A 21,457-nucleotide genomic window follows, 5' to 3' on the forward strand; every position below is an offset into this window, starting at 1 on the left:
CCTCTCCTCTCCTCTCCTCTCCTCTCCTCTCCTCTCCTCTCCTCTCCTCTCCTCTCCTCTCCTCTCCTCTCCTCTTTTCTCCTCTCCTCTCCTCTCACTGGACTTGTCAGCTTCTATCGATCACGTCCTGTGGACTAACAAGTTCGAGTCGTTTTGGAAGGAAATCTTTAGACAAATTCAGGTTCACCTGCTCCTGCTCTTGCTCCTGCTCTTGCTCCTGCTGTTGCTGTTGCTGGTTCACCTCCTCTACCTTCACTTTCTCCTCTTCCTCTTCCTCCTCCTCCTTTCAGCTCCCAACTTGTCTGTTCCGCACCTACACTTGTCATCATCATCTAAGTCGTTTCCATTCATCTTCATTCTTTTTGCTCCTTCTCAACATTCTCTCAGGTCATGAAGAAGAAAATCTCAAACCTGTCCAAGGAGATCGAAAGAAGCGCTCCCTCCCGGTCTCCTGCTCCCCTCCCTTGCTCTTCCTTCTCCGTATCATATCCCTTGCTGGTGGTGGTGGTGGTGGTGGTGGTGGTGTTGCTGGTGCTGTCAAGTATCTTCTGCACTTCTTTTTCTTGTATTTTTGCTCTTTCTTCTCTACTCTTCAACTTGTAATCTCATGATTTACAAGCAGACAAGTGTACTTCATTCCTGAAAGTCCTCAAACCTCAGAGGTCCTCCTTCTCCCTCCATCTTCTCCTTCCTCTCGTTTCACTTCTCCTTTCCCCGATTTCTTTCCTTTCTTCTCCTTTCTTCTCCTTTCTTCTTCCCCCCCTCCTCCCTCCTCCCTTCCTTCACCGCTCCTCTCCTCCTCTCCTCACCGTCTCCTCCTCACCCTCCTCCAGATGGTCAACCTCATTCTCCAGCTGGTCCAAGACGCAAAGAAGATCCTCTCGCGAGAGGCTCGTTCCCTCCTCCAGTACTACAACCGAGCAGAGAAGCTTGATCCTTCTGCTCCTCCCACTTCTACAGGTACCTCCATCCCCTGCCTCCTTCCCCCTCCCCTACTCCATCCTTCTTCTCCCTACCTCCCACTCTCTCCTCTGCTCCTTCTTCTCCCTACCTCCCACTCTACTCTGCTCCTTCTTCTCCCTACCTCCCTCCCTGTTTCTGACTTCTCTCCTCCTCTTTTCCATTTCTCCTCACCGCTCTGCTCTGATCTGCTCGCCTCCTCCTCCCCCTCCTCTGCTTCTTACGCTGCTCAAGTCTCGCTGAGACCTGCGCCGCCTCCTCCTCAAGCTTCGCATCTCATCGAGCTCGTCGAGCTCGAGCTCGAGCCCAACTGGGAGAGCTGTGCAGACAAGAACGTCTCCTGCTCCATCCTTGCCGCTGACGTCGCCGCTTGTCTCGGCATCCCTCGCCAAACGGTTCTCTTCTACCCTGCAGCTGCAGCTGCTGCAGCTGCAGCTGCAGCTGCTGCTCTTCTTGTTCTCATGCCTCTCTTCCTGTTTCCGCCTGCTCTATCGCTCTTCCTCTCCATGTGCCGAACGCTGAGCTTGAGGAGCAGGTTCACGCAGGAGGCGTTGACAGCAGGACGAATAGATGTCTCCTCGTCCTCACCTCCTTCCTGGTGCCTTTGATCTGCCGTCCTCCCCTCCACCTTCCCGTCTTGTTCTTGCCATGCTCTAGCCAGACTGCCTGACAGGAGATTTTCATCAGGACATGACGGCTGCACAAATCTTTTCTCTTATGGCGACCATGGTCTTTCCTGCATTACTTCCTCCTCCCTCATCCTCGCTCTCCTCGCTCCTCTTCTCTCTCTCTTTCTCAGACAGAGCGAACGTCTGACCTTGCAGCAGGTGGCGGACGAGAAGAGCTCTCTCCGAACGCAGACTTGCGTCCGCGCTGTCTCCCGCGTCACCTCCCTACTCAAAGACGTCAAGTCACTTGCTCCTAATCGCGCTCGGCTCGTCTCCTCCCTAGCCAGCATGAAGGCTCTACATGCATCCGCTCCTGTCTCAGGTGATCTCCTAAGTTGCCTGCTTCTCCTTGCTATTACTCCTCCCTCCGCCCTCCTCCCTCCGCCCTCCGCCCTCCCTCCAGTCTGTACAGCATTTTAGCTTTTGCTCTTCACCTCCTCTCCTCTCTCAGAGTTCCTCCCTCCATCCTCTTTCCTTCACCCTTCCCTTCCACTTTCTTCTTCCTCACACTTACAACTTCATCTTGTCAGATAACTCAACTCAGCTCACGGATCTTTCCTTTCACATGCTTGAAGCAAGATGCGAAACTCTCAGTACAGTAAGTGCAACTGCTGCTGCTGCTCCTCCTCCTCCTCCTCCTCCTCCTTCTCTTTCTCCTTCTCCTTCTCCTCCTCGTCCCTCCAGCCCCTCCTCTCTCTCCACTACTCCCTCCCCTTCTCATGAGCACTTCCTCCGTCTCTCTCGTTCTTCTCGTTTCGTATTGTGCTGTTTACTTTGTCTCCTCTCTCCTCTCCGCCTTGCCTTCCTCCCTCAACGCCCCCCCACCACCTTCCCCCCGTTCGTCCTCCCTCCCTTCCCCCCTCCCCCCCTGGTTGTCCTCCCCTCCCCCCCCCCCCCTCCCCCTCGCTCTCTTCTCACCATGGTGGCTCAGGTTCTGCACGAGCTCGTCAAGGTGCTTGTTCAAAAGATGCGCAAGGACGTGAGGAAGTCGACAGTCAGGTCAGAGGAAGCGAGCAAGAGGAAACTGGTGGAGATGGAGGAGGATGAAGACGATGATGTGGACGAGGACGAGGACGAGGTCGAGGTCGAGGTCGAGGAAGGGATGACAAGAAGAAGAGAGGCAAAGGGGAGGAGGAGGAGCATTTCTTCTCGTCTTTGTCCTTACCTCGTATCAGAATGTCAGGGTTGTCAAACAGCAGCTCGCTCCCAGCTGTAATCAGTCTCCTCCTGTCCCCCGGGGCCTGACAGCTTGACAGGCTTGCTACAGCCAGTCCAGCAGCGGCAGGTCTTCTCCTTCCAGTGGCCTCTTCTGGGAGAGCTTGCAGGTCCTCTCCCTCTCCCTCTCCCTCTCCCTCTCCCTCTCCCTCTCCCCTTCTCTCGCCTCTCCTCTCCTCTCTCTCTGCTCCTTCAAGGGTTTCTCGCCTCTCCTCTCGTCGTCTCTGATTTCACTCACCCACTTCTAGAACGTCGCCTTTGAGGAGAGGATAGCTGCTGTCCGAGACGCGTCAGTCCTCCCAGCCTTTCCCTCCGTCCTCACCCTCATTCCTCCTTGTTCCTCCTCCTCCTCCTCCACTACCAACACTTCCACCTCCTCAACTTTCACTCCTATTTCCGCTCTTTCCCGCCATCACCCTGCCTTCCAATATGTCCTCGTCCTCGTCCTCGTCCTCGTCCTCGTCCTCGTCCTCGTCCTCGTCCTCGTCCTCGTCCTCGTCCTCGTCTTCTTAACCCAGCCTCCTCCTCATATCGTCCTTTCCTCCTTGTCTAAGCTCCTCAGCAGTTTTCTCAACGAGGAGCATCTCCTCTATCACGTCGGCAACCCCTACGAGATTAGGAGCACATCATCCGTTCCAGGTCGAAGAGCACCTTGCAATCCCAACCTCTTGCTTCCTCTCCTCTGCTCTCCTCTCTGCTCGCTGCTCTCCTATCTCCTCTGCTCTCCTCTGCTCTCCGCCCCTTACCTCTCGCCTCTCCTAGAATGCATCATCTTGACAGTTACTAACCCGCCACGCTCTTCCCTCCTCTTGTTCTGTTGCTGCGTATCTTCTCCTCTCTCCCCACAGACAGTGAATTCTCCGCCGTAATCAACCACGAAGCTCTTGCGATGAGAGAGTGAGAGCATTGACAACTGTCTACTCCACCGCATTCCTCCTTTCTTCTCTTCTCTTCTCTTCTCTTCTCTTCTCCTCTCTCCTCTCCTCTCCTCTCCTCTCCTCTCCTCTCCTCTCCTCTTCTCTGCTCTTCTCTGCTCTTCTCTTCTCTTCTTGCTCTCCTACCACAGTTTTCTTGCTCCTCTCCTCTCCTCTCCTCTCCTCTCCTCTCCTCTCCTCTCCCTTCACGATCTCAGTCACAGGATGAACTTCGGCGGACGGCGGCAACATGTCGACGACGGCGTCATGTATGTTGGAGGTACGTTTCCTCCTCTTCCACGCCCTTCACTGAAATCTTCGGCAGGAGCAGACGGGGTGAGCAGGAGCGACTCGAGCATTCTGTCGCTGACGATGTTACAGCAAGGAGCTGTGCGGGCAGACTTCATCCAATCAGCTCGCAAAACTCTTGACGTCGTTCCACAGCTGCAGTTGTAGGCAAGGAGGACAGAGAAGAGAAGAGAAGAGAGGAGAGGAGAGGAGAAGGGAGGAGGAGGAGCGGGACTGGAGAAGGGAGACAGGAGATGCGCACGTTTAAATATTCTGCCACAAGGAAAGGAAGTATCATAAGACTATATAAATACACAGATCGCCATCTTAGAGCAGCCCGAGTGACCTTTGTCGCTCCTGCACGCCAAGGGATGCCATCATGGCAGCGACGGTGATGCCCTGGGCGATAACACGAGCACGCATGAAGGTCTGCGATGTCGCCTTGTCTCCGCTGTTGAAGGAGACGAGGCCTGATCCGAGGATGATCGCAGTGGTGAAGACACCTGCAAGCTCTTAAGCTGACGAGCAAGGGGAGGGCTGCTGGACTCACCGAGGGGGATGATGGGCGAATCTTTGCCGAAGTACTTGAACATGAAGGCGTCGAGCTCAGAGACCTGAACGCCTTCCTTTGCACTGGGCACGACAGGCTTCACTTGAGGCGTGCGCTCCTTCTTGCCTTGGACGGCCATGGCAGCAGAGCGGAGGGAGCTTGCGAAGTTCATAGTTTGTTGGGGGTGGGGTGGGGGGGGGGTGGGGGTTGTTTAAATCAGAAGGAAAAGCTTGTAGGCCTGTCCGCAGATGATCAAAACCAGCAACGATCGAGCCCAAGTTCTTGAACATCAACACGAAAAAGACAAGCACACGCAAACAAGGTTCTCTCTCAACAACTTTCGCCTACACCCTTGGCTTTCAAGCAACTCAGTCAAATTGCAACAAGGGGGCTCCGACTATCCTAATCCTTTACACGTCACACATGCTCCCGTTGACGTCTTTGACGCTCATCTCCCTCAAAAGCGAGCATAACAGGCATGAGACACGAATTTGCTGCTCTCTACGTCATATTCACTTCCATCATCCGACCTTGCTACCTCTACGCCTCCTCCCTCCTTCCTGCGCGCCCACTTATCACAGACTCCCACACACCACGCTTGCAACAGCACGCCCAGTTGCAGCTTCAGCATATCTGCTGTCTGCGTCCTTCAACTCTCTCGCTCCTCTGTCCTCTCTCCCCTCCCCTGGACGCCATGTTCCGCTCTCTGTTTGCATGCCGGCCTACCAGTCTTGTGGCGGATCCTGAACCCCGGGGTTTAAATAGAGGGTGGGTACAGGGGGGAGGGCACAGGGAAAGGCTTTTCAAAGCAGTGGGGTGGGGGGTACTTTCAGATGGCTCGATCGGGGGTCTGCTCTACGTGTACCGGGTGATTTTAGGCTAAATTGCAGTATAAATGAGGGGTATAAATAAAAAATGTAAATATGAAGGTGGTAGGGATAGGGACCCTAGTGTGTTTTTGAGAATCAAAGGAGAGCCGTGATCGACTTATCCAGTGGGGGGTGGGGTGTGCGTGGAGGCGGTAGGGGTAGTATAGTCGCATTGAATGCGCCTACAAAGAAGAGGGAGGAGGGGGTAGGGGGTGTTGATGACTTGAGTTGTAGGGGGTGGTAAGTGTGATGTAAATGTGGGGGTGGGGGTGGAGCCCAAGAGCTCCGATGTGACATCGTTTCAAGTTAGCTCGAGGGATACGGGTGACAAAATCTCTCCTTTTCAGATTTCCTGTCAGCTCAGGGCACTGACTTTCGTATTACCTAAGGAGCTCCTAAGGCAAATGCTCGGACCAAAATCGATACCTCAAAATCATACAATCCAAATGTAGGACCTTGAACCTAGTACGTGTCCTAGGATCACCATGATATCAGGATAGAACAGGGTACTAGAAAATCGTAGCTTTCTAGTACCGAACACAACGTGTCAGGCTGACCCAGTGACCATGGTACGGGGCATGAGGGGTGGGGGTGGAGCTGTCGGGGGTTGTGTGTACAGGGGGTGGGTAGGGGTTGAAACACACGTATGAGGCTCCCTAAAGGGTCATAGGAAATGTCATAGACTCATAAGACTTCTCTACATGTGATGTACCACAAGCTGCTGACACTAAAAGTGGGGGGTCCGAAGAGAAAGCAAAGGAGGGGTACTTTTAATGCCATTGTGTTCAAACGACGTGATTTTACACCTTCTCGACATTTCGTGAGGGGTACCCACCCCTACCCCCGGCTTTCCTCAGGCCTTGTGGCCTCCAGTATGTGGCGCATGGGGTCATGGACCTTCTTCACTTAGGTTGATGATTGTCGATGTACCGGTACTTGGCCCTTATTTTACTCTATTTCTGAGGTAGGGTAGATGACGGTACCCTCCAAGTAAGGGGGTAAGAGTTGGGTATCTATGGGGTAGGGGTTACCTTACGACCCCTGGAGCCACACCCCTATATTCCAGCAGAGATCCCAGAGGGTGGAACGACGCCATGCTTGCGCGTGTGTTGAGCAGGTGAGATGGTCGGAATGAGCGAAAAGAGGAGGCAGGATATCAGAGGAGAGGAATAGGAGAGGAGAGGAATAGGATGTCAGAGGATAGGAATAGGAGAGGAGAGACTGAAGGATGGGAGAGAGTGAGGATGGGGGAGAGAGGGAAAGCACTGTGAAGATAGATACAAAGTAGCAGCAATTGTTGGATTGCGCAGAGGATTGAGTAGATGGAGTGTCGAGGTACGGGGCATGCGCAAAAGGATCAGGACGGGATGGCATGAAGACATGAAGTGAGCTGAAAGAACATGTGATATGACTTGTACGTATCGAGATGCTGTGGGATAAGATGAAGACGGCACATAAGAATTAACGGAAAGTGGTTGGAACCAAAAGAGAGTGTCCCGGAAGGCATCAAGTAGACGTCGTTGGCATCGAGGGTTTCAATGACTGAGGAGTAAGTGTCTGGTAGATGGAAAGGGATGGTATTTCAGCATGGAGTGATTGAACTTAACTCTGAGTAAAGGAAACGATTGTAGTCCCAGTCAGGCAGACGTGTCCAAGAATCGTGTCGTGCGTAGATAGCTTCACTGTTAATCGACAGCTCTTCGAGAAGATTGGGAAGGGATACAGAAAGGGAGACCTATGCAGTCATAGCAAGGCAGCATGTTTTTGCATTGAGGACTTAGATGAAGGTGGCCATCTGTTATAAGAGAGAAATTGACTGCATGATCAAAGTGCGTGAAATGGCTGGCATTATAGTGTGTAGCTGCCTTTGATATATCTTCTTGTAGCATCGTCAAAATCACGCTGACTTATTCCTTCTCTGTTCTGTTTTCTCAGATCACCAGCGACTCGAACTCTTCTGCTGACAAGCAGTCAAAAGTTTGCAAAGAGATCAGAAAATGTGAGGAAATTTAGCACGGAGAGCAACCCAACGCAGAAGCTTACCAAGACGTGGGGACAAATGAATGCTCTTGCCAGTCTGTCCATAACGTCTTGAAAGGCTGGCCGGCATTGCGGCGGGAGGTGTGGGCTTAGTTGCCTCGGTCTCAGCGTTCAACTCGTGGAGGGAGTCGAAGAACAAGCCTGTGGAGGTGGGAGTCGGTTGGGATGGGCCACGTGGATCGATTGATCTTGAATAGGCTATCGAGGTGGAGTCGGAAGAAGAAGCTGAAAGGATGAGAAAGGAGCGTCTCAGTATGGGCATCTACGAGGCTTGCCTGGTCTTGCATGTGACTGTCCTTTCGAGCCTGACGTAGTCATAGGGAGCCGTTCAATGGGGAGCTATAAGTAGCGTAGTCGTGTATGGCCTGCGTGCACTCGAGCCGAAGGCAACCGACTGAGTTTGCATTGTGATTGAAGTCTGACATCAGATGCATCAGATGTTGGGGACCGATAGGCTCATCAAGGCTGGCCATCCCAGGATGTTCTTCCTCATTACTGCCAGCATGTGTGCGGGGTTTGCTATCAGGGGTGAATCGAAACTCATCGATGACGGTGATGATCACAACTCATTGTTATATCATCGCATCTGACACACTCTTCCTCAGCGAGAATACCATACCACGTAAAGGGTCAACCCAAATAAGCATCGAATAAACTAAAGCCAAGGCTGGCTGACTGAACGTTTACGGCCCCCGGATGGTCTCACAAACATCTGGGGCCAGGGAGCATCTCCTGCCGCTCTTCCTCCTCCTCCTCCTCCTCCTCTTCCTCCCTCTTCGTCCTGGCTACTCACCCCGGCTGATATCAGCGGCAGCAGCCTTGAGTTGGAGCCTCTGGTTCTCGGCGCGGAGCTGCTGGAGGTAAATCTCAAGCATCTCCGTCTTCCAGTCGTCCTGCTCCTGCTCGCTGGTCGACGCCGTGTAGATGCTCCTCGACCAGGCTCGCTGCATCTTGTCCGTGTCCAAGTTGACTTTCGGGTACAACTGGCCGATGACCCGCACGAGGGCGTCGAAGGAGCAGCGCTTCTGGTTCCAGATGTCATGGCAGGGCTGGTCGGCGAGCGGAGCATCCAAGGTCCTCTCAATGTAGTTCTTCCTCCTCGTCAGCCTCGCAATCTCTGCTTCGATCTCCGTCATCTCCTTCCGCAGCTCCACCTCGTTGATCTCCGGGTCAGGGATGTGACCGTCCAGCGCCTGGACGAGACTTCGGTCAGCCCGAGAGCGGCTGAGAAGGAGTAGGAGCAGGGAGCAGGGAGCAGGGAGCAGGGAGCAGGGAGCAGGGAGCAGGGAGCAGGGAGCAGGGAGTAAGGAGGGAAGATCAAAGGAAGGGAGGAGGAGACTTGACCTCTAAAGCATGGAGCAGCATGGTGTTGCTGTATGTGCTCCCCGCGAACAGGCTGTGGCTGATGTCCTGAACCGCCTTGACAACATCCTCATGCACAGCGTCGGGGGCATCTTTCCCGAGCCTCTCTGCCTGTTAGCAAGACACAAGTCAACATGAGAATGAGGCGAGGGAGAGGGAGAGGACAGCAGGCAGGAGGAGGCGAGCGGGCTTGAGGTCGTGCAGCCACTTACAGTCTTCTTGCCTTCCTCCTTGGCAGCAGCGTAACCGTCCATGAGGATGGCAACGAACACGTTCATGAGGACCATGCCCGTGAGAAACATCCAGGAGATGAAGAAGACGTTTGCCATGATGGGATTGATGTAGCCCAAGTTGAAGTTGCCGATGGTTGGGCCCAGGTCAAAGGCCCCGAAGAGAGACTCCCACATCACCTGCACAGCCTCAGCTGGCGAAGACGAGAGCACGGGCGACAGACAGTTGAAAAAGAGGACGAGGCAGAAGAAGGAGGGGAGAAGGGTGGGAGGGGGACAGAAAAGCATGCGACATCGTAGAAAGAAGAGTTGAAGGGAGGGAGTGAGGGAACCAGAGATGGGAGAGGTGAGAAGGAAGAGACGTCTTGGCAAGACAGGACGGAAGACCTGAATAGAGTTGGGGACAGTGGCGAAGTCTCTGCTCTGATTGCCGAAGTTGAGATGTCCGATGGCAGCATACCCGACCAGCATGACCCCGAAGATGAGGCAGAAGTGATAGAGATGCACCATGGAGGCACTGAGAGTCTTGTTGACGATCTGCAGGCGGGGCTGAAACTCGTAATACTTGAAGAACCTCAGGGTGCCAATGAGGATGGAAATGAAGTTTACGGAGAGCTGATCGCGGTTGGTGCGGTAGAGCTGCTCGAAGATGGGGTCGTAGTCGTTGGTGGGGACGCGGACTGGATGGCAGATGATGTTCTTCATGTACCCGATGCGGATGACGATGAACATGAGGTAGCACGTGTAGTTGACCAGGTCCAGACAGGCCCACTGCGAGCAAGGATGAGACGGGGCAGGGAGAATAGGGGATGGCGATCAGAGCGATCACGGTCACTTACCATGTTGAAGAATTTGTGGAGGCGACGAAGATAGATGGCAGTCAGGAAGTTGCGGATGTAGGAAGAGATCAAGAAGAAGACCCAGACCATGAAGGCGATCTCGAAGCCCAGGAGAATGAAGTCCTTCTGCGTCAGGTAGGGCTCCATGTTGATGGAGCCGATGCTTACCGTCGTCCCTCCAGGGAGATTCCGCTGCACTGAAGTGGCGGACGGGTCGGACGTGATGTACCTGGTTGCCGAAGGTTTCAAGCAAGCAGAGGGGAAGATGAAGGGAGAAGGAGTCAAGAAGAATCATCCAAGGTAGCGATCGACAAACAGAACGAAGAAGGAGACAACAAGGACTGGCAAGACAAGGAAGAGAAGACAGTAGCGGAGGAGGCGGAGAGGACTTACGTTCCGAAGTGAGAGAACTGAAGAGACACCTTGGCGAAGGTGAACATGCCAAAGTTTCCATTGTAGAAGGTGAACTTAAGGTCGATGTGGCGGGTCTTGGAGTCCAACCATCTTAGCTCCTGCAGCTGCTGGATCTGCTGCAGGTTTGCCTTGATGCCGTCGGCGAGTGACAGCCACGCTCGATATCCCTGGTCCTTGTAGCTGTACTGGAACGAGTTGACAACGTTGGAGTACTCTGTCTGGTTCAGCTTCTCTCGATCTCCGAACTTGGAGTTCTCAAGGTCCACGAGGTACTGCTGGTAGTCAGGCGAGCTCTCGTCGATCTCCATGATCGGCTGGCTGCTCCCACAGACGTCCTTGGTGCCGTTGACTCGCAGGGGAGGGTCGGCAGTGACGTACTTGACGTTGCTGTAGCATGTGGGGTAGAACAAGGAGTACATGGAGTACTCGCAAGGCTCCAGCTCTCCTCTCTTCTGAATGATGAGCACCCCCCCGATGAGCTTGTTGTAGTTGTAGATCATCCCCATCTCATCGGTCGTGAAAGGATCGCCGTTGTACCAAGTCCCTCCCAGGATGCTGTTGATGAGACCCCCGTCTGGTTCGGTGCCGTCTGTGAAGCTCTGTTGCTTGTTGTCGTAAGACTTGAGGAGATAGTCGAAAAAGTCTCCCTGCATCTGAACGGAAGAGAGCGCTTCGTCCTGGGAGCAGCTCAAGTGAGAGGCAGCAAGACTTCACCCAACATGGCTGTCAACGCACCTGCTGCAAGAGACCGTTTCTGATCGCATCGTCGATCAAGTTTGCGACCTCCACGTCGGATTGAAAGACTACCAACATGACGAAAAGAACAAAGAAAAGCGCGTAGAAGAATAGCTCCGTGTATCCATTCATTACACCGGGCCTGCATACAAGGTTGGTATCTCAGAGGATTCATACCCACAGAGTTGCTCTCGTTACCATCGTCGCAGATGAAATATTGTCTGTTTGATATTGATCTCGCTGTCTTGGAAGTGATCTGCAAGACAATCGTAAAGATCTGAGGATAAACTGATCGTGTGTTTTCTCACAGATGTTATGAACATTTGCCCCCTTACGAGCTTTCCTTTGCTTCTTCATTTTGCCGAATAGAATGGCCTGGATCGTTCCCAACTTAGGCATCTTGACTCCCGGTCCTGACAAGACCGTGACCCCAGACTTTATCGAAAGGATCCACAGAAACCTCACAAGTTTCAAAGCGCGGAAGCAATCAAGAGAATAAGATGGCTCTTATTCCTTGAGAAAGTGAAGGACACCTCGTCAATATAACGGAAAGCAGCTTGTTTTCAACCCTGAGATGTATTCAGACAAGCCATATACATCAAGGTTTGTCATGCAACTGTGCTGTCAGGCCCTCTTCTCTTTCCTCTATCTCTCTTTCCCATGCCTCTCTTCTCCTCTCTTCTTCTGCCGAGTTCTTCTCTGTTTCCTCTCCTGACTTCCTCTGCTTCCCTCCCACTCTCCCTCTCCTCCTACCTCTCTCCTCTCTGCTCTCGCTCTCGCTCTTGCTCTCGCCCTCGCCCTCGCCCTCGCTCTCTCTCTCGCCCTCGCTCTCTCTCTCGCGCGCGCGCGCTCTCTCTCTCTCTCCCTCCCTCCCTCCCTCCTTCTCTCGCCCTCGCTCTCGCTCTCGCTCCGAGTCGCTCTCCCCCTCCCTCTCTCCTCTCTGCTCTCGCTCTCTTCGCTCTTGTCCATCACAAGTAAAAGTCACATGAAGTTTTGTTCCTCTCGTCAAAGTGACCCCGACAGGACCAACACTACCCCCACCCCCTCATCCCTCAGTCCAGCGGCCCTCAAATACCCGGTACCTGTCTGAAAGTCCTCTACCCGGGTACTCGTGCCAGTTCAACGGTTGTAGTGGCCCGAGCCGGGCCCGGCCGGAACTTCGGACAAACATGGTCCAGGCCCGACCCGGGCCCCGGCCCTTCTAAGAGAGAGACTGAAGTGAGAGCTGCCCAAAGCATTTGCTAAACATACCTGTAGGATTGATTTGCTGCCTCCAATTGCGGCCCATGGCGAGGGAGAACGGATGCGCATATGAGAGCGAGCGAGGAAGAGCGAGGAAGAGCGAGAGAGCGAGAGAGCGAGAGAGAGCGAGGAAGCAATGCAGGAGACAGTTCTTGATAGTCCTATGAGAAATGTAAACATTTAGAGGAGGGCATGCATGCATGGTGGGTCTTTTCCGTCTCAAGGAATAACTGAGGGGAGGCAGGCAGGATCTCCTTGCAGCGGAGCATCTCATTGAAAAGTGGCCGTCAACAGCACAGACCTCACTAGCCGAGGACGATGCGAGAGAGGATGGAAAGAGGGACGAGCTGAGCCAGACTTGGATACATGCTCGTTCCTCCTGATGCTCTCATGATTGTTCTCGTCAATGCGCAAAGCTCCGACACCTAACGCCTTCACTCCGGCAAGAGGACATGCGAATGGTGAGCAACTTCCTCGTTGTGTGTCCTCTTCGATCCGTTGCTTGTGTCTGCTGCTGTTCCCTTCTCCTCCTTCGTTGGTATATCGTCATACTGCCAGACCTTCTCATACCCTGCTCTGTGATTTGCTGCCTGATCTTTGCTGTTGTTGTACTCTTTTGTCACATGCAAATGGCAGAGAGCTTCAAGTATCTTCTTCCTTCTCTCAATCCTGCGAGAGGTCAGAGCAAACCTCGTGAGGAACCTCCCTCTGACTTAGCTGCTCCTGTCAGGTCACGACATATGCTGGAGTCTCCCATGGTCTGCAGGAAAACCTCTACTTGCTGCGGTCACCCGTCAGCGGGAGGCCGCGAGCTTCGGCCCTCTGCTTGCAAATCCGCGGCGGGATGAATGACAACTCACCCAACGACGACAAGCATTCAGAGAGGGGAGGGAAAACCAAGTCGGGAATACAAGAAATGTCGCACGAGGAACTGATGAAGATACAGCTCATTTCAAGGGTTCCTCAGATGAAACTCGACGAGCTCAAAGTGATGTACTTGGCGTGACAGACTTTGTGTGCTGATCCGTTCGCAGGAAGAGCTGAAGAGACGAGGGCTGGAGATCAAAGGAAAGAAACAGGACCTTGTGGACAGACTGAAGGAGGCGATCAGCAATGACGTAGCCGTACAGGTGAGACTGCAAGGTCTGATCTGTTTGCTCATCACCTGGAAGGTACCGGTGAAAGTCAGCAGGGAAACTTTGGACAAGAGCTCTGCGGGCCGCAGGATAGCGGGAGAGAGCATGAGGGCTCCCAGGAGCCAGGCGGAGGCAGCGGCAGACCCTATGGAAGAGAGGAGGATGGAAGCACGAGTAGCGGATCTTAGAGAGGACGTCTACCTCCCCTCCTCCCCTCCCCCGCCCGAAGTCTACTTGCAGGAACAGAGAGACTTCCGGGAGAACCTCCGCAGACAAGCCATGGCGAGCCCGAGAGCCGAGTTCCAGCCCAGAAGCGAACACCTCTTGCGCCCCAGTGACGCCGACATGCTCAGGCAAGCTGCCGACCGTCAGGACGGTTGGGTTTCTGTTCGCGACCTCGAGACAAAGCGGCAGGAGCAGGAAGCGAACCTGCCGCCGCAGCCTTTCGACCGGCAAGAGTCCCATGGGTTCGGTACGCAGGCGCAGGGCCGACGGTGGGGGCCGGGGGAGGGCGGGCAGCAAGGCTACAAGGGTGCTCTGAGATGCTCCTTCTGCAATAAAGTAGGACACTCTGCTGCCCAGTGCTACTTCCGCAAGAACAGCTTCAGCCGAGACTCGAGCGAAAGGTCCTACTATCGTCATTCCAACTTTCAGGGTGCTTTTGGGAACAAGAAGAACGAGGAGGAGGTGGCGTCGTCATCCTCCCCAGTCCCCATCCTGACCTTTCCTCCCCTGCAGTCTTCGACAATCCCGGAGTACGATGATCTGTCAGAAGAGAGCACGCCCTCGTCGCAAGGAGGGTGAATGCTCTTGCCTCCCGCTGATGCTTTCGCCTGCTGCTCCAATGATTCACCTCGCTTTTGCATCCCTCCTCTTTTATCTTGCTTTCTCTCCCTCCCTCCCGACCTCCCTCCCTTCTTCTCTTCCTCCCTTCCTCCCGCCCTCCTCTCCTTCCCTTCCTCCCTACCTCTCTGCCTTCCCTCCCTCCTTCCCTCCCCTCCCCTCCCACCCTTGCCTTGCCTTGCCTCTCTACCTACCTACCTACCTACCTACCTCCTTCACATCCACGTCGGGCGGTTGAGACGTTACAGGTACCATGGCTTCGAGGAGGCATTGGACGACTCGATTCCGGAGCTCATCGATCTTGTTGACGACACGAAGATTGAGCGGCAGAAAGTCAGCGAGGCGATGAAATGTCCTCATGGGTTGTATAAGGTCTTTGACGTTTGACACCGCGTCTACCTGAACGCTGCCGATAGACCAATACAATCAATTACAGCAAACGAAGAGCAGACAGGGAGAGAGCGGCAGGTGAGGGGAGGAGAGGAGGTGCTGAGAAGACGAGAGCACGTCGTGACTCGGGGATGAACACAAGGGTTGTTGAAGATCACTGAGGAGATGAAGGCTTTTTTTCCTGGCGCGAGAGACAACTGCGGTGACCGAGTTCCAGCCTGATCCGTCTGATCCTTTGATTGACGGAGTTGGCACAGGGACTCTACTCCAACCGGATGTCTACACCGATGAGGAGTTGTACTCGGTCGGATACACCAAGGAGAAGATCGAGACGCTCCGACGACCTCCATCAGGTGCCCTGCCCTCGAACCTGAGCTTGTCTCATCGCATTCAGAGCGACATGTTCCGTACTTCGAAGAGCTGCTTGCTCCCGTGGAGTCTGCTCGGTCAGGGGAGGCGCAGGGGAAAGAGGGAACAAGGCAAGAGCTGGAGGAGGAAGCGGGTTGTGAAGGGCCAGTGGAACGAGACACCTTCATAGCTGCCATTGGAGGCTCCATCACATTCCGGTGATGATCGTGACTGAAAGGATTCAACTCTGACCTTGGGTGTGTTCGCTCGTGTAAGCTTTGATCCCTCGTCTTCCTATCAACAAGCCAACCATCTGTGTCAGTATGTCGAGACCAGCAGATTCGAAAAGTTTGTTTTGTTTGAGTGCTTCGAACGGCTGAACGACTCTGATTCAGAGGAAGTCTGTCGCGGTGGAAGTTCAAGGCAGACATGCTTTGCCCTCGAGACGGACTGGTGTGTGCCGCTGCTTCAAGCTTCAAGAGTGACGAGACTTCAGTCCGCTCTCTTCTACAAGGATCGCATCTACACATTCGGGGGGCTGGACGATGTCCTGCCATTGTGTTCAAATTGCTTGTCACTTGCCTTTGTAGGACGCGAACGATCTCGATAACGTTGAGAGCTGCGGCCTTGACTTTCAATGGCGTCAAGAACGGTTTTCAACACCACGACTTGTCAGTCTCCTCCCGTCGGCATCATGAGATTGATTGCTTCTTGTAGACAAGCTTTCATTCCACCGCGCTGCTCAACGACCGCATCTACCTAATCGGAGGACAAGGCTTCGATCTGGAAACAAGGCAGCCGGCGAGTTGGAGCGCATCTGTAGGGGCGGCGGGTGATACCTGCTCCTCCAGGCATGGTGGAACCAAGTCAGCTGCCTGGATCTCACCACAGGGAGATGGACTGAGTGTCCGTCTATGAACAGAAAGGTGCTGTTAGCAGCATGCTCCTGACGTGCATGACGAGCAAGGCAGCGCTGCTACTTCCAGGCAGTGTCTGTGCATGGCAGGATCTACGCCATTGGGGGTTGGAGCACCGAGTCGGAGGTGCTGGACACGAATCTAGTGAGTGACGATGTGAAGGAGGGGAGGAGGGGGTGACGAGGGGCAGGGGATTCCGGGACTGAAGTGGGACTTGCGCCACCATATCACCAACACCGTCGAGTCGTTCGATCCACGGCATCTCCAGCTGCTCTCCCTGTTCAGTCGGTGATGGTGATGCAGAGAAGGGAAGTGGCGAATGGAACCCTCGATGTGTGCTCCGCTACAGGCCGGGGTCAGCAACGTCTCTCAGCTTCAACATCCCAAGAAGGTTCTTTGCTCCCTTCAAGCTCCTCCTTGATCACGTTGGCCCAGGTGCAGGATGGTAGCCGATGCTCGTTCGGGGCAGTCGGAGTTGGGCCGAAAGTCTATGTGGTTGGAGGATACGACGGGTGAGCACGTGGCTGAGCAGACGACCAAACTCAACTCTTGTCAGGAACCACGTAATCGGGTCTGTTGAGTCGTTGGACGTCCGTGCAGGCCGCTGGGTCGAGGAGGCAGGCCGCTCGCTGCTCCTGACAGCAAGTGAGAAATCTGCAGGCGAGCTTGCAGACTCCGAGGATGTGCCTGGCGGTATCAGCGCTCAACTCAAAAGTTAGTCATGCCTTACGCTTGTTTCTCTTGTTTCACCTGCTCGCTCCTGCCTTGCTCTCTTCTACTTCGCCCTCTTCTACTTCGCTCTCTTCTACTTCGCTCTCTTCTACTTTGCTCTCTTCTACTTTGCTCTCTTCTACTTCGCTCTCTTCTACTTCGCTCTCTTCTACTTTGCTCTCTTCTGCGCTCTCTTGAAAACTCTCTACTTCAGTTGATTGCGGCGGGAGGATGGGACGGCACGCGAGACCTCAAGGTGGTTGAGACTTATGACGGGAGCAGGCGAGAGACGCGAGAGATGGAGCTCGAGCCTCGCTGACGTCATCGGCAGGTGGGACGTCGCGCCTTCTCTCCTTGTCCCTCGCTCCAACTTCGCAATTGTGACGTGCGACTCGAGCCTCGATGTGCACGGGGACGTGGACTATGTGAGATGAAACAACCTCGCGCTCTATCAGAAGGACCATCTTCACTTACAGCAGCAGTCGCCTCGTAGCTCCTACTCGCCTCGTAGTTCGTACCCGCCTCGTAGCTCGTACCCGCCTCGTAGCTCGTACTCGCCTCGTAGCTCCTACTCGCCTCGTAGCTCCTACTCGCCTCGTAGCTCCTACTCGCCTCGTAGCTCCTACTCGCCTCGTAGCTCCTACTCGCCTCGTAGTTCGTACTCGCCTCGTAGCTCCTACTCGCCTCGTAGCTCCTACTCGCCTCGTAGCTCCTACTCGCCTCGTAGCTCCTACTCGCCTCGTAGCTCCTACTCGCCTCGTAGCTCCTACTCGCCTCGTAGCTCCTACTCGCCTCGTAGCTCCTACTCGCCTCGTAGCTCCTACTCGCCTCGTAGCTCCTACTCGCCTCGTAGCTCGTACCCGCCTCGTAGCTCCTACTCGCCTCGTAGCTCCTACTCGCCTCGTAGCTCGTACCCGCCTCGTAGCTCGTACTCGCCTCGTAGCTCGTACCCGCCTCGTAGCTCCTACTCGCCTCGTAGCTCCTACTCGCCTCGTAGCTCGTACTCGCCTCGTAGCTCGTACTCGCCTCGTAGCTCGTACTCGCCTCGTAGCTCCTACTCGCCTCGTAGCTCCTACTCGCCTCGTAGCTCGTACTCGCCTCGTAGCTCGTACTCGCCTCGTAGCTCCTACTCGCCTCGTAGCTCGTACTCGCCTCGTAGCTCCTACTCGCCTCGTAGCTCGTACCCGCCTCGTAGCTCGTACTCGCCTCGTAGCTCGTACTCGCCTCGTAGCTCGTACTCGCCTCGTAGCTCCTACTCGCCTCGTAGCTCCTACTCGCCTCGTAGCTCCTACTCGCCTCGTAGCTCCTACTCGCCTCGTAGCTCCTACTCGCCTCGTAGCTCCTACTCGCCTCGTAGCTCGTACTCGCCTCGTAGCTCCTACTCGCCTCCATGTTGCTCCTCTCGCCCTTCACCTCCACGCCCTTCCTCGCTCCTACTCCTGCTGCTATTCTGCTGGGCTGACCACCCCTACCTTAAAACGAAATCACCCTACGTATTGTAGTGTTTTCCTAGCTCTTCAGTACTATTTGATCACCCCTCACCCCCGGATTGGTACTACCCTACCCTGTTCACCAATACTTGAACATGGCAAAGCGTGGTGAACAGAGCCATGCGTGTGAGCAGGTGAGAGGGGGAGGGAGAGAGAGGAGAGGGAGGGATAAGAGAAAGGGAGGAGAGGGAGGGACGAGGACGAGGAGATAGGTTCGACGATGGATGAAGGGGGGGGGGGGGGAAGGAGGCAAGCGGGAGAGAAGAGGAGGGAACCGAGCGATGAATTCACAAATTTTGATACACTTGTTTTGCTCTTCATCAGATGCTCGGGTTTGTCACAGAGGCTTTCAAAGAAGCTTCGAATCTGCAGAAACGAATCGAGCAGAGAAGAAGCGAACTCGACAAACACAAGTCTCAGCTCCTCCTGAGGTCGCTCAAGGAGCGGGGAATCAAGATTGAAAAAGAGACTTCTTCTGCCATCAAGCCAAGCAACATCGTCAAGCTCAACGTGGGAGGAACGAAGATAGACGTAAAGAGAAGCACCATCACTCGCTTCTCCTCCAAACTCAAGTGGATGCTGAGGTGAACTCGTCCTCTCCTCTCCTCCAGCTGAGCCTCTACTAGCGGTCGCTGGGATCACATCTACAAGCTCGACAATGAAGGACGGATTTTCCTCGACTATGATGCTGGCTGGTTCGACCCTATCATCAACCACCTGGTGTACCGATCCTCCTCCTCTACCCCATCATCCTCCTCCTCACCACCACCACTCCCCTTCCTCCCCCTCCCCATCCTCCTCCTCCTCATCATCATCATCAGCAGCAGCACCACCACCACCACCATCTGCATCCTTTCCTCCTGCCTTCCTGTTACTCGCGCTCACATAATGCGTAGCGGGAGCTCACAATGCAGGACCCGACCATCCCCATACGGCAGCCGAAAGCCAGTCATGGCGATCAGTTCGGATTCCGGCAGCTGCAGAAGCATCTTGGCTTGGAGAAGCTGTTCTCGAGTGAAGGCGAGGTGGAGGCGGGAGTGATGAAGCCTTGGATGCAGGCCGTCTTGGCAGGAACCATCGTGACGACATTGGAAGCAGACGGCAGAGACTGTGAGTTCCGCCTCCTCCATCGTGGAAGCCGCGATGGGTTCGAATGCTCGAAGGTGCAGAGCAAGAGCGCAGGTGTGGTCAACAGCATCACCATCGTACGTGACACGGAAGGGAACGTGTTTGGGGCCTTTGTGGACGTGGGGAGAAGCTTTCACGAGCAATACATTGAGTCCAGCAAGGCGTTTCTGTTCCACTTGTCCAGCAGAGGCTCACAAGACCCGAAGCTCTACAAGGTCTATCCCGTCAAGGCCGACCAGAAGCACACAGCGGTGCGAGGAGTCCGAGCTTGCTGTGCCGTGCTGGGAGCTGGGCCGGATCTGAGCATATCGAACGCATGCAACGCCAACAACGAGAGCTCTTGCCACCTGGGCACAACGTACGAGAACTATGGGAGCCCTCACGCTCTCACCAACGGTCGCGTCAACTTCCAGGTGGCTGAGCTGGAAGTCTGGCAAGTCAAGCTGGAGCTGGTCGGAGCCGAGGGTGTCAAAGACGCGAACCGCCGAGTGCCGACCAAGTCCGCCTCGCTCTTATCGGAGCTGACGCGAAGGGTCAAGGACATCGACAGCTGCGTGCAGGAGCTGCTGGGGGAGGGGGTGAGACTGCAGCAGGAGGAGGAGAACTTGATCGAGGACGGGAGAGATCTCGACGACGAGATGGAGTACATGGAGAAGATGGAAGAGAAGCACAAGGCACAGGAGATCATCTTCTTCAACGTCGGCGGGAGGAAGCATTACACCACCAAACAGACTCTGTCGCTCATCAAGGGTTCCAAGCTCTACATGCAGTACGCGAGTGGTCAAGTGCAGGTGCCAGAGACTGACTTGGATGACGACGGAGACATCTTCCTTGACATCAACCCCTACTGCTTCGGCAAGATCCTTTCCCAGCTGCGGCTTAGACGCCTGTACGAGGACCTGCCGGACAAGGAGCAGGACGAGATCAACATCGGCATCGTCGTGGACCCCCAGTACTTGGAGTCGTTCGATCGCATGTTGAACTTCTACCAGGTCGAGCAGTCCGACTTGGCCTGCTTCCGTTCCTCCATCTTGCCAGCTCGAGAGCGAGTAACCAGATTGCTCCAGCTGCTCCGACCCCACATGCAGGAGATCCCTTGCCGATACGCCTCCCTCCTCTTCCGCGGCAGCCGCGATGGTTTCACGAGGGGCCAGCTGCAGACCAAGTGGAACAATACGAGCAACAAGCTGCTGTTGGTCAAGGACTCCAACAACAACATCTTCGGGGGCTTCGTCGACTCGAAGAACAACAACGCTTCCTCTAGCAGAGCCTTCCTCTTCAGCCTCGAGCTCACTGCTGACATCCATCAAGACTCTCTCACTGTCTGCAGGCTGATCGGAGCCATTCCCGACGGCTGCGCCTTCAACTTTAACGTGGGCGGCTGCTTCGCCTTCGGTAGTAGGCCTGACCTGTTCCTGTCCGAGAACTGCAACCAGAACCAGCAGAGCTCCTGCAACCTCGGGCAGACGTTCAACGCTCACAACAACCCTCACCTCCTCACCAGTGGCTCTCTCAACTTCACCGTGATGGAGATGGAAGCCTGGGGCCTTCACTAGGAATGAGGCGGAAACAGCCCTAAGGTATTTGAGCTCTACTGGCGTCAGCCCTGCTCTTGTCTGATCCTTGAATGTGACGTCAGTCAGAGAGAGGGTCATGAACGTTGTCGTTGATAGATCATTCTGAATGCTCCTCTTGCTTGAATTTGATCCTCACAACCATGATCTCATGCCCCCTCCCTCCCCGAGCCATTTTGTCTCTTCCCCTTGTTTGAATTCTCCGCATTTGTAGTCATTCTTGACTCTATCAGCATGTCTTCAGCTATCGCTACTCTCTCCGACGTGAGCAAAACGACTCGACCCGGAAGGATGATGTCTCCTAGTCCGTCATCATCAAGTGAAATCGAGAGAGAGCCAAGGGAATGTCCCGCCCCCCTGACTCGAGTCTGTCTTACACGCCCTCCTTCTACTCTCACAAACAGCTTCCGGTAGGTCTTGTTGTACATACACGAGCCCTACCGCTACTTGTGCATGCTCGCCTCCTCCTACTGGCATAGAGTGTTGCGGAAGTTCACGTACTCCCTGTGCAGATGCTTCTTGATCCCATGCATCTCCTCCAGCAGCACCTGCCACCGCCTCCATCATCCTCCTTATCCTCTCCCGCCCCCCTCA

General features: G+C 54.6%; 9 protein-coding genes across 9 annotated transcripts in view; 5 read left to right on the forward strand and 4 right to left on the reverse strand.

The window, feature by feature from the left end:
* GUITHDRAFT_146111 (hypothetical protein) overlaps positions 1-2,881 on the forward strand; it is a gene marked incomplete at both ends in the record, with an annotated part of 7,990 nt that extends 5,109 nt beyond the window's left edge. Inside the window, 7 exons of the mRNA XM_005822878.1 lie at positions 388-531; positions 834-960; positions 1,195-1,355; positions 1,788-1,950; positions 2,159-2,226; positions 2,560-2,718; positions 2,804-2,881. Of these exons, the coding sequence (XP_005822935.1) occupies positions 388-531; positions 834-960; positions 1,195-1,355; positions 1,788-1,950; positions 2,159-2,226; positions 2,560-2,718; positions 2,804-2,881 (900 nt within the window). The remainder of the gene's footprint in view (positions 1-387; positions 532-833; positions 961-1,194; positions 1,356-1,787; positions 1,951-2,158; positions 2,227-2,559; positions 2,719-2,803) is intronic.
* Positions 2,882-4,372: 1,491 nt separating this feature from the next.
* On the reverse strand, positions 4,373-4,734 carry GUITHDRAFT_146112 (hypothetical protein; the record flags this gene model as incomplete). Its single annotated transcript, XM_005822879.1, has 2 exons — positions 4,373-4,548; positions 4,596-4,734. 2 exons carry the CDS (start codon positions 4,732-4,734, stop codon positions 4,373-4,375), a joined length of 315 nt encoding a protein of 104 aa, XP_005822936.1.
* Positions 4,735-7,245: 2,511 nt separating this feature from the next.
* Positions 7,246-8,147, forward strand: GUITHDRAFT_117873 (hypothetical protein; the record flags this gene model as incomplete). Its single annotated transcript, XM_005822880.1, has 6 exons — positions 7,246-7,317; positions 7,400-7,463; positions 7,613-7,653; positions 7,702-7,782; positions 7,933-8,056; positions 8,110-8,147. 6 exons carry the CDS (start codon positions 7,246-7,248, stop codon positions 8,145-8,147), a joined length of 420 nt encoding a protein of 139 aa, XP_005822937.1.
* A 142-nt stretch (positions 8,148-8,289) lies between these two features.
* GUITHDRAFT_117874 (hypothetical protein) lies at positions 8,290-11,483 on the reverse strand (the record flags this gene model as incomplete). Its single annotated transcript, XM_005822881.1, has 9 exons — positions 8,290-8,697; positions 8,849-8,977; positions 9,079-9,276; positions 9,484-9,867; positions 9,936-10,164; positions 10,329-11,026; positions 11,085-11,226; positions 11,283-11,340; positions 11,393-11,483. 9 exons carry the CDS (start codon positions 11,481-11,483, stop codon positions 8,290-8,292), a joined length of 2,337 nt encoding a protein of 778 aa, XP_005822938.1.
* A 1,295-nt stretch (positions 11,484-12,778) lies between these two features.
* GUITHDRAFT_146114 (hypothetical protein) lies at positions 12,779-15,265 on the forward strand (the record flags this gene model as incomplete). Its single annotated transcript, XM_005822882.1, has 9 exons — positions 12,779-12,787; positions 12,963-13,004; positions 13,057-13,314; positions 13,361-13,456; positions 13,499-14,262; positions 14,554-14,677; positions 14,722-14,773; positions 14,953-15,048; positions 15,090-15,265. The coding sequence occupies 9 exons, from the start codon at positions 12,779-12,781 to the stop codon at positions 15,263-15,265; spliced, it is 1,617 nt and encodes a 538-aa protein (XP_005822939.1).
* GUITHDRAFT_155350 (hypothetical protein) lies at positions 15,235-16,412 on the forward strand (the record flags this gene model as incomplete). Its single annotated transcript, XM_005822883.1, has 11 exons — positions 15,235-15,261; positions 15,320-15,391; positions 15,439-15,496; positions 15,540-15,714; positions 15,761-15,844; positions 15,895-15,969; positions 16,015-16,104; positions 16,151-16,221; positions 16,266-16,345; positions 16,367-16,370; positions 16,393-16,412. Coding segments are annotated over exons 6-11 (274 nt in total), but the record flags the coding sequence as incomplete, so codon positions are not given.
* A 784-nt stretch (positions 16,413-17,196) lies between these two features.
* Positions 17,197-17,499, reverse strand: GUITHDRAFT_53559 (hypothetical protein; the record flags this gene model as incomplete). Its single annotated transcript, XM_005822884.1, has 1 exon — positions 17,197-17,499. A coding segment is annotated over one exon (303 nt), but the record flags the coding sequence as incomplete, so codon positions are not given.
* Positions 17,500-18,256: 757 nt separating this feature from the next.
* Positions 18,257-20,845, forward strand: GUITHDRAFT_146116 (hypothetical protein; the record flags this gene model as incomplete). The annotated part of the gene is made up of 4 exons (XM_005822885.1): positions 18,257-18,295; positions 18,486-18,745; positions 18,788-18,881; positions 19,058-20,845. The coding sequence occupies 4 exons, from the start codon at positions 18,257-18,259 to the stop codon at positions 20,843-20,845; spliced, it is 2,181 nt and encodes a 726-aa protein (XP_005822942.1).
* A 485-nt stretch (positions 20,846-21,330) lies between these two features.
* GUITHDRAFT_117878 (hypothetical protein) overlaps positions 21,331-21,457 on the reverse strand; it is a gene marked incomplete at both ends in the record, with an annotated part of 3,192 nt that continues 3,065 nt past the window's right edge. Inside the window, one exon of the mRNA XM_005822886.1 lies at positions 21,331-21,411. Coding sequence (XP_005822943.1) covers positions 21,331-21,411 — 81 coding nt within the window. The remainder of the gene's footprint in view (positions 21,412-21,457) is intronic.

The sequence above is a fragment of the Guillardia theta genome (assembly GCF_000315625.1).
Source record: "Guillardia theta CCMP2712 unplaced genomic scaffold GUITHscaffold_117, whole genome shotgun sequence".
Taxonomy (NCBI): Eukaryota; class Cryptophyceae; order Pyrenomonadales; family Geminigeraceae; genus Guillardia; species Guillardia theta.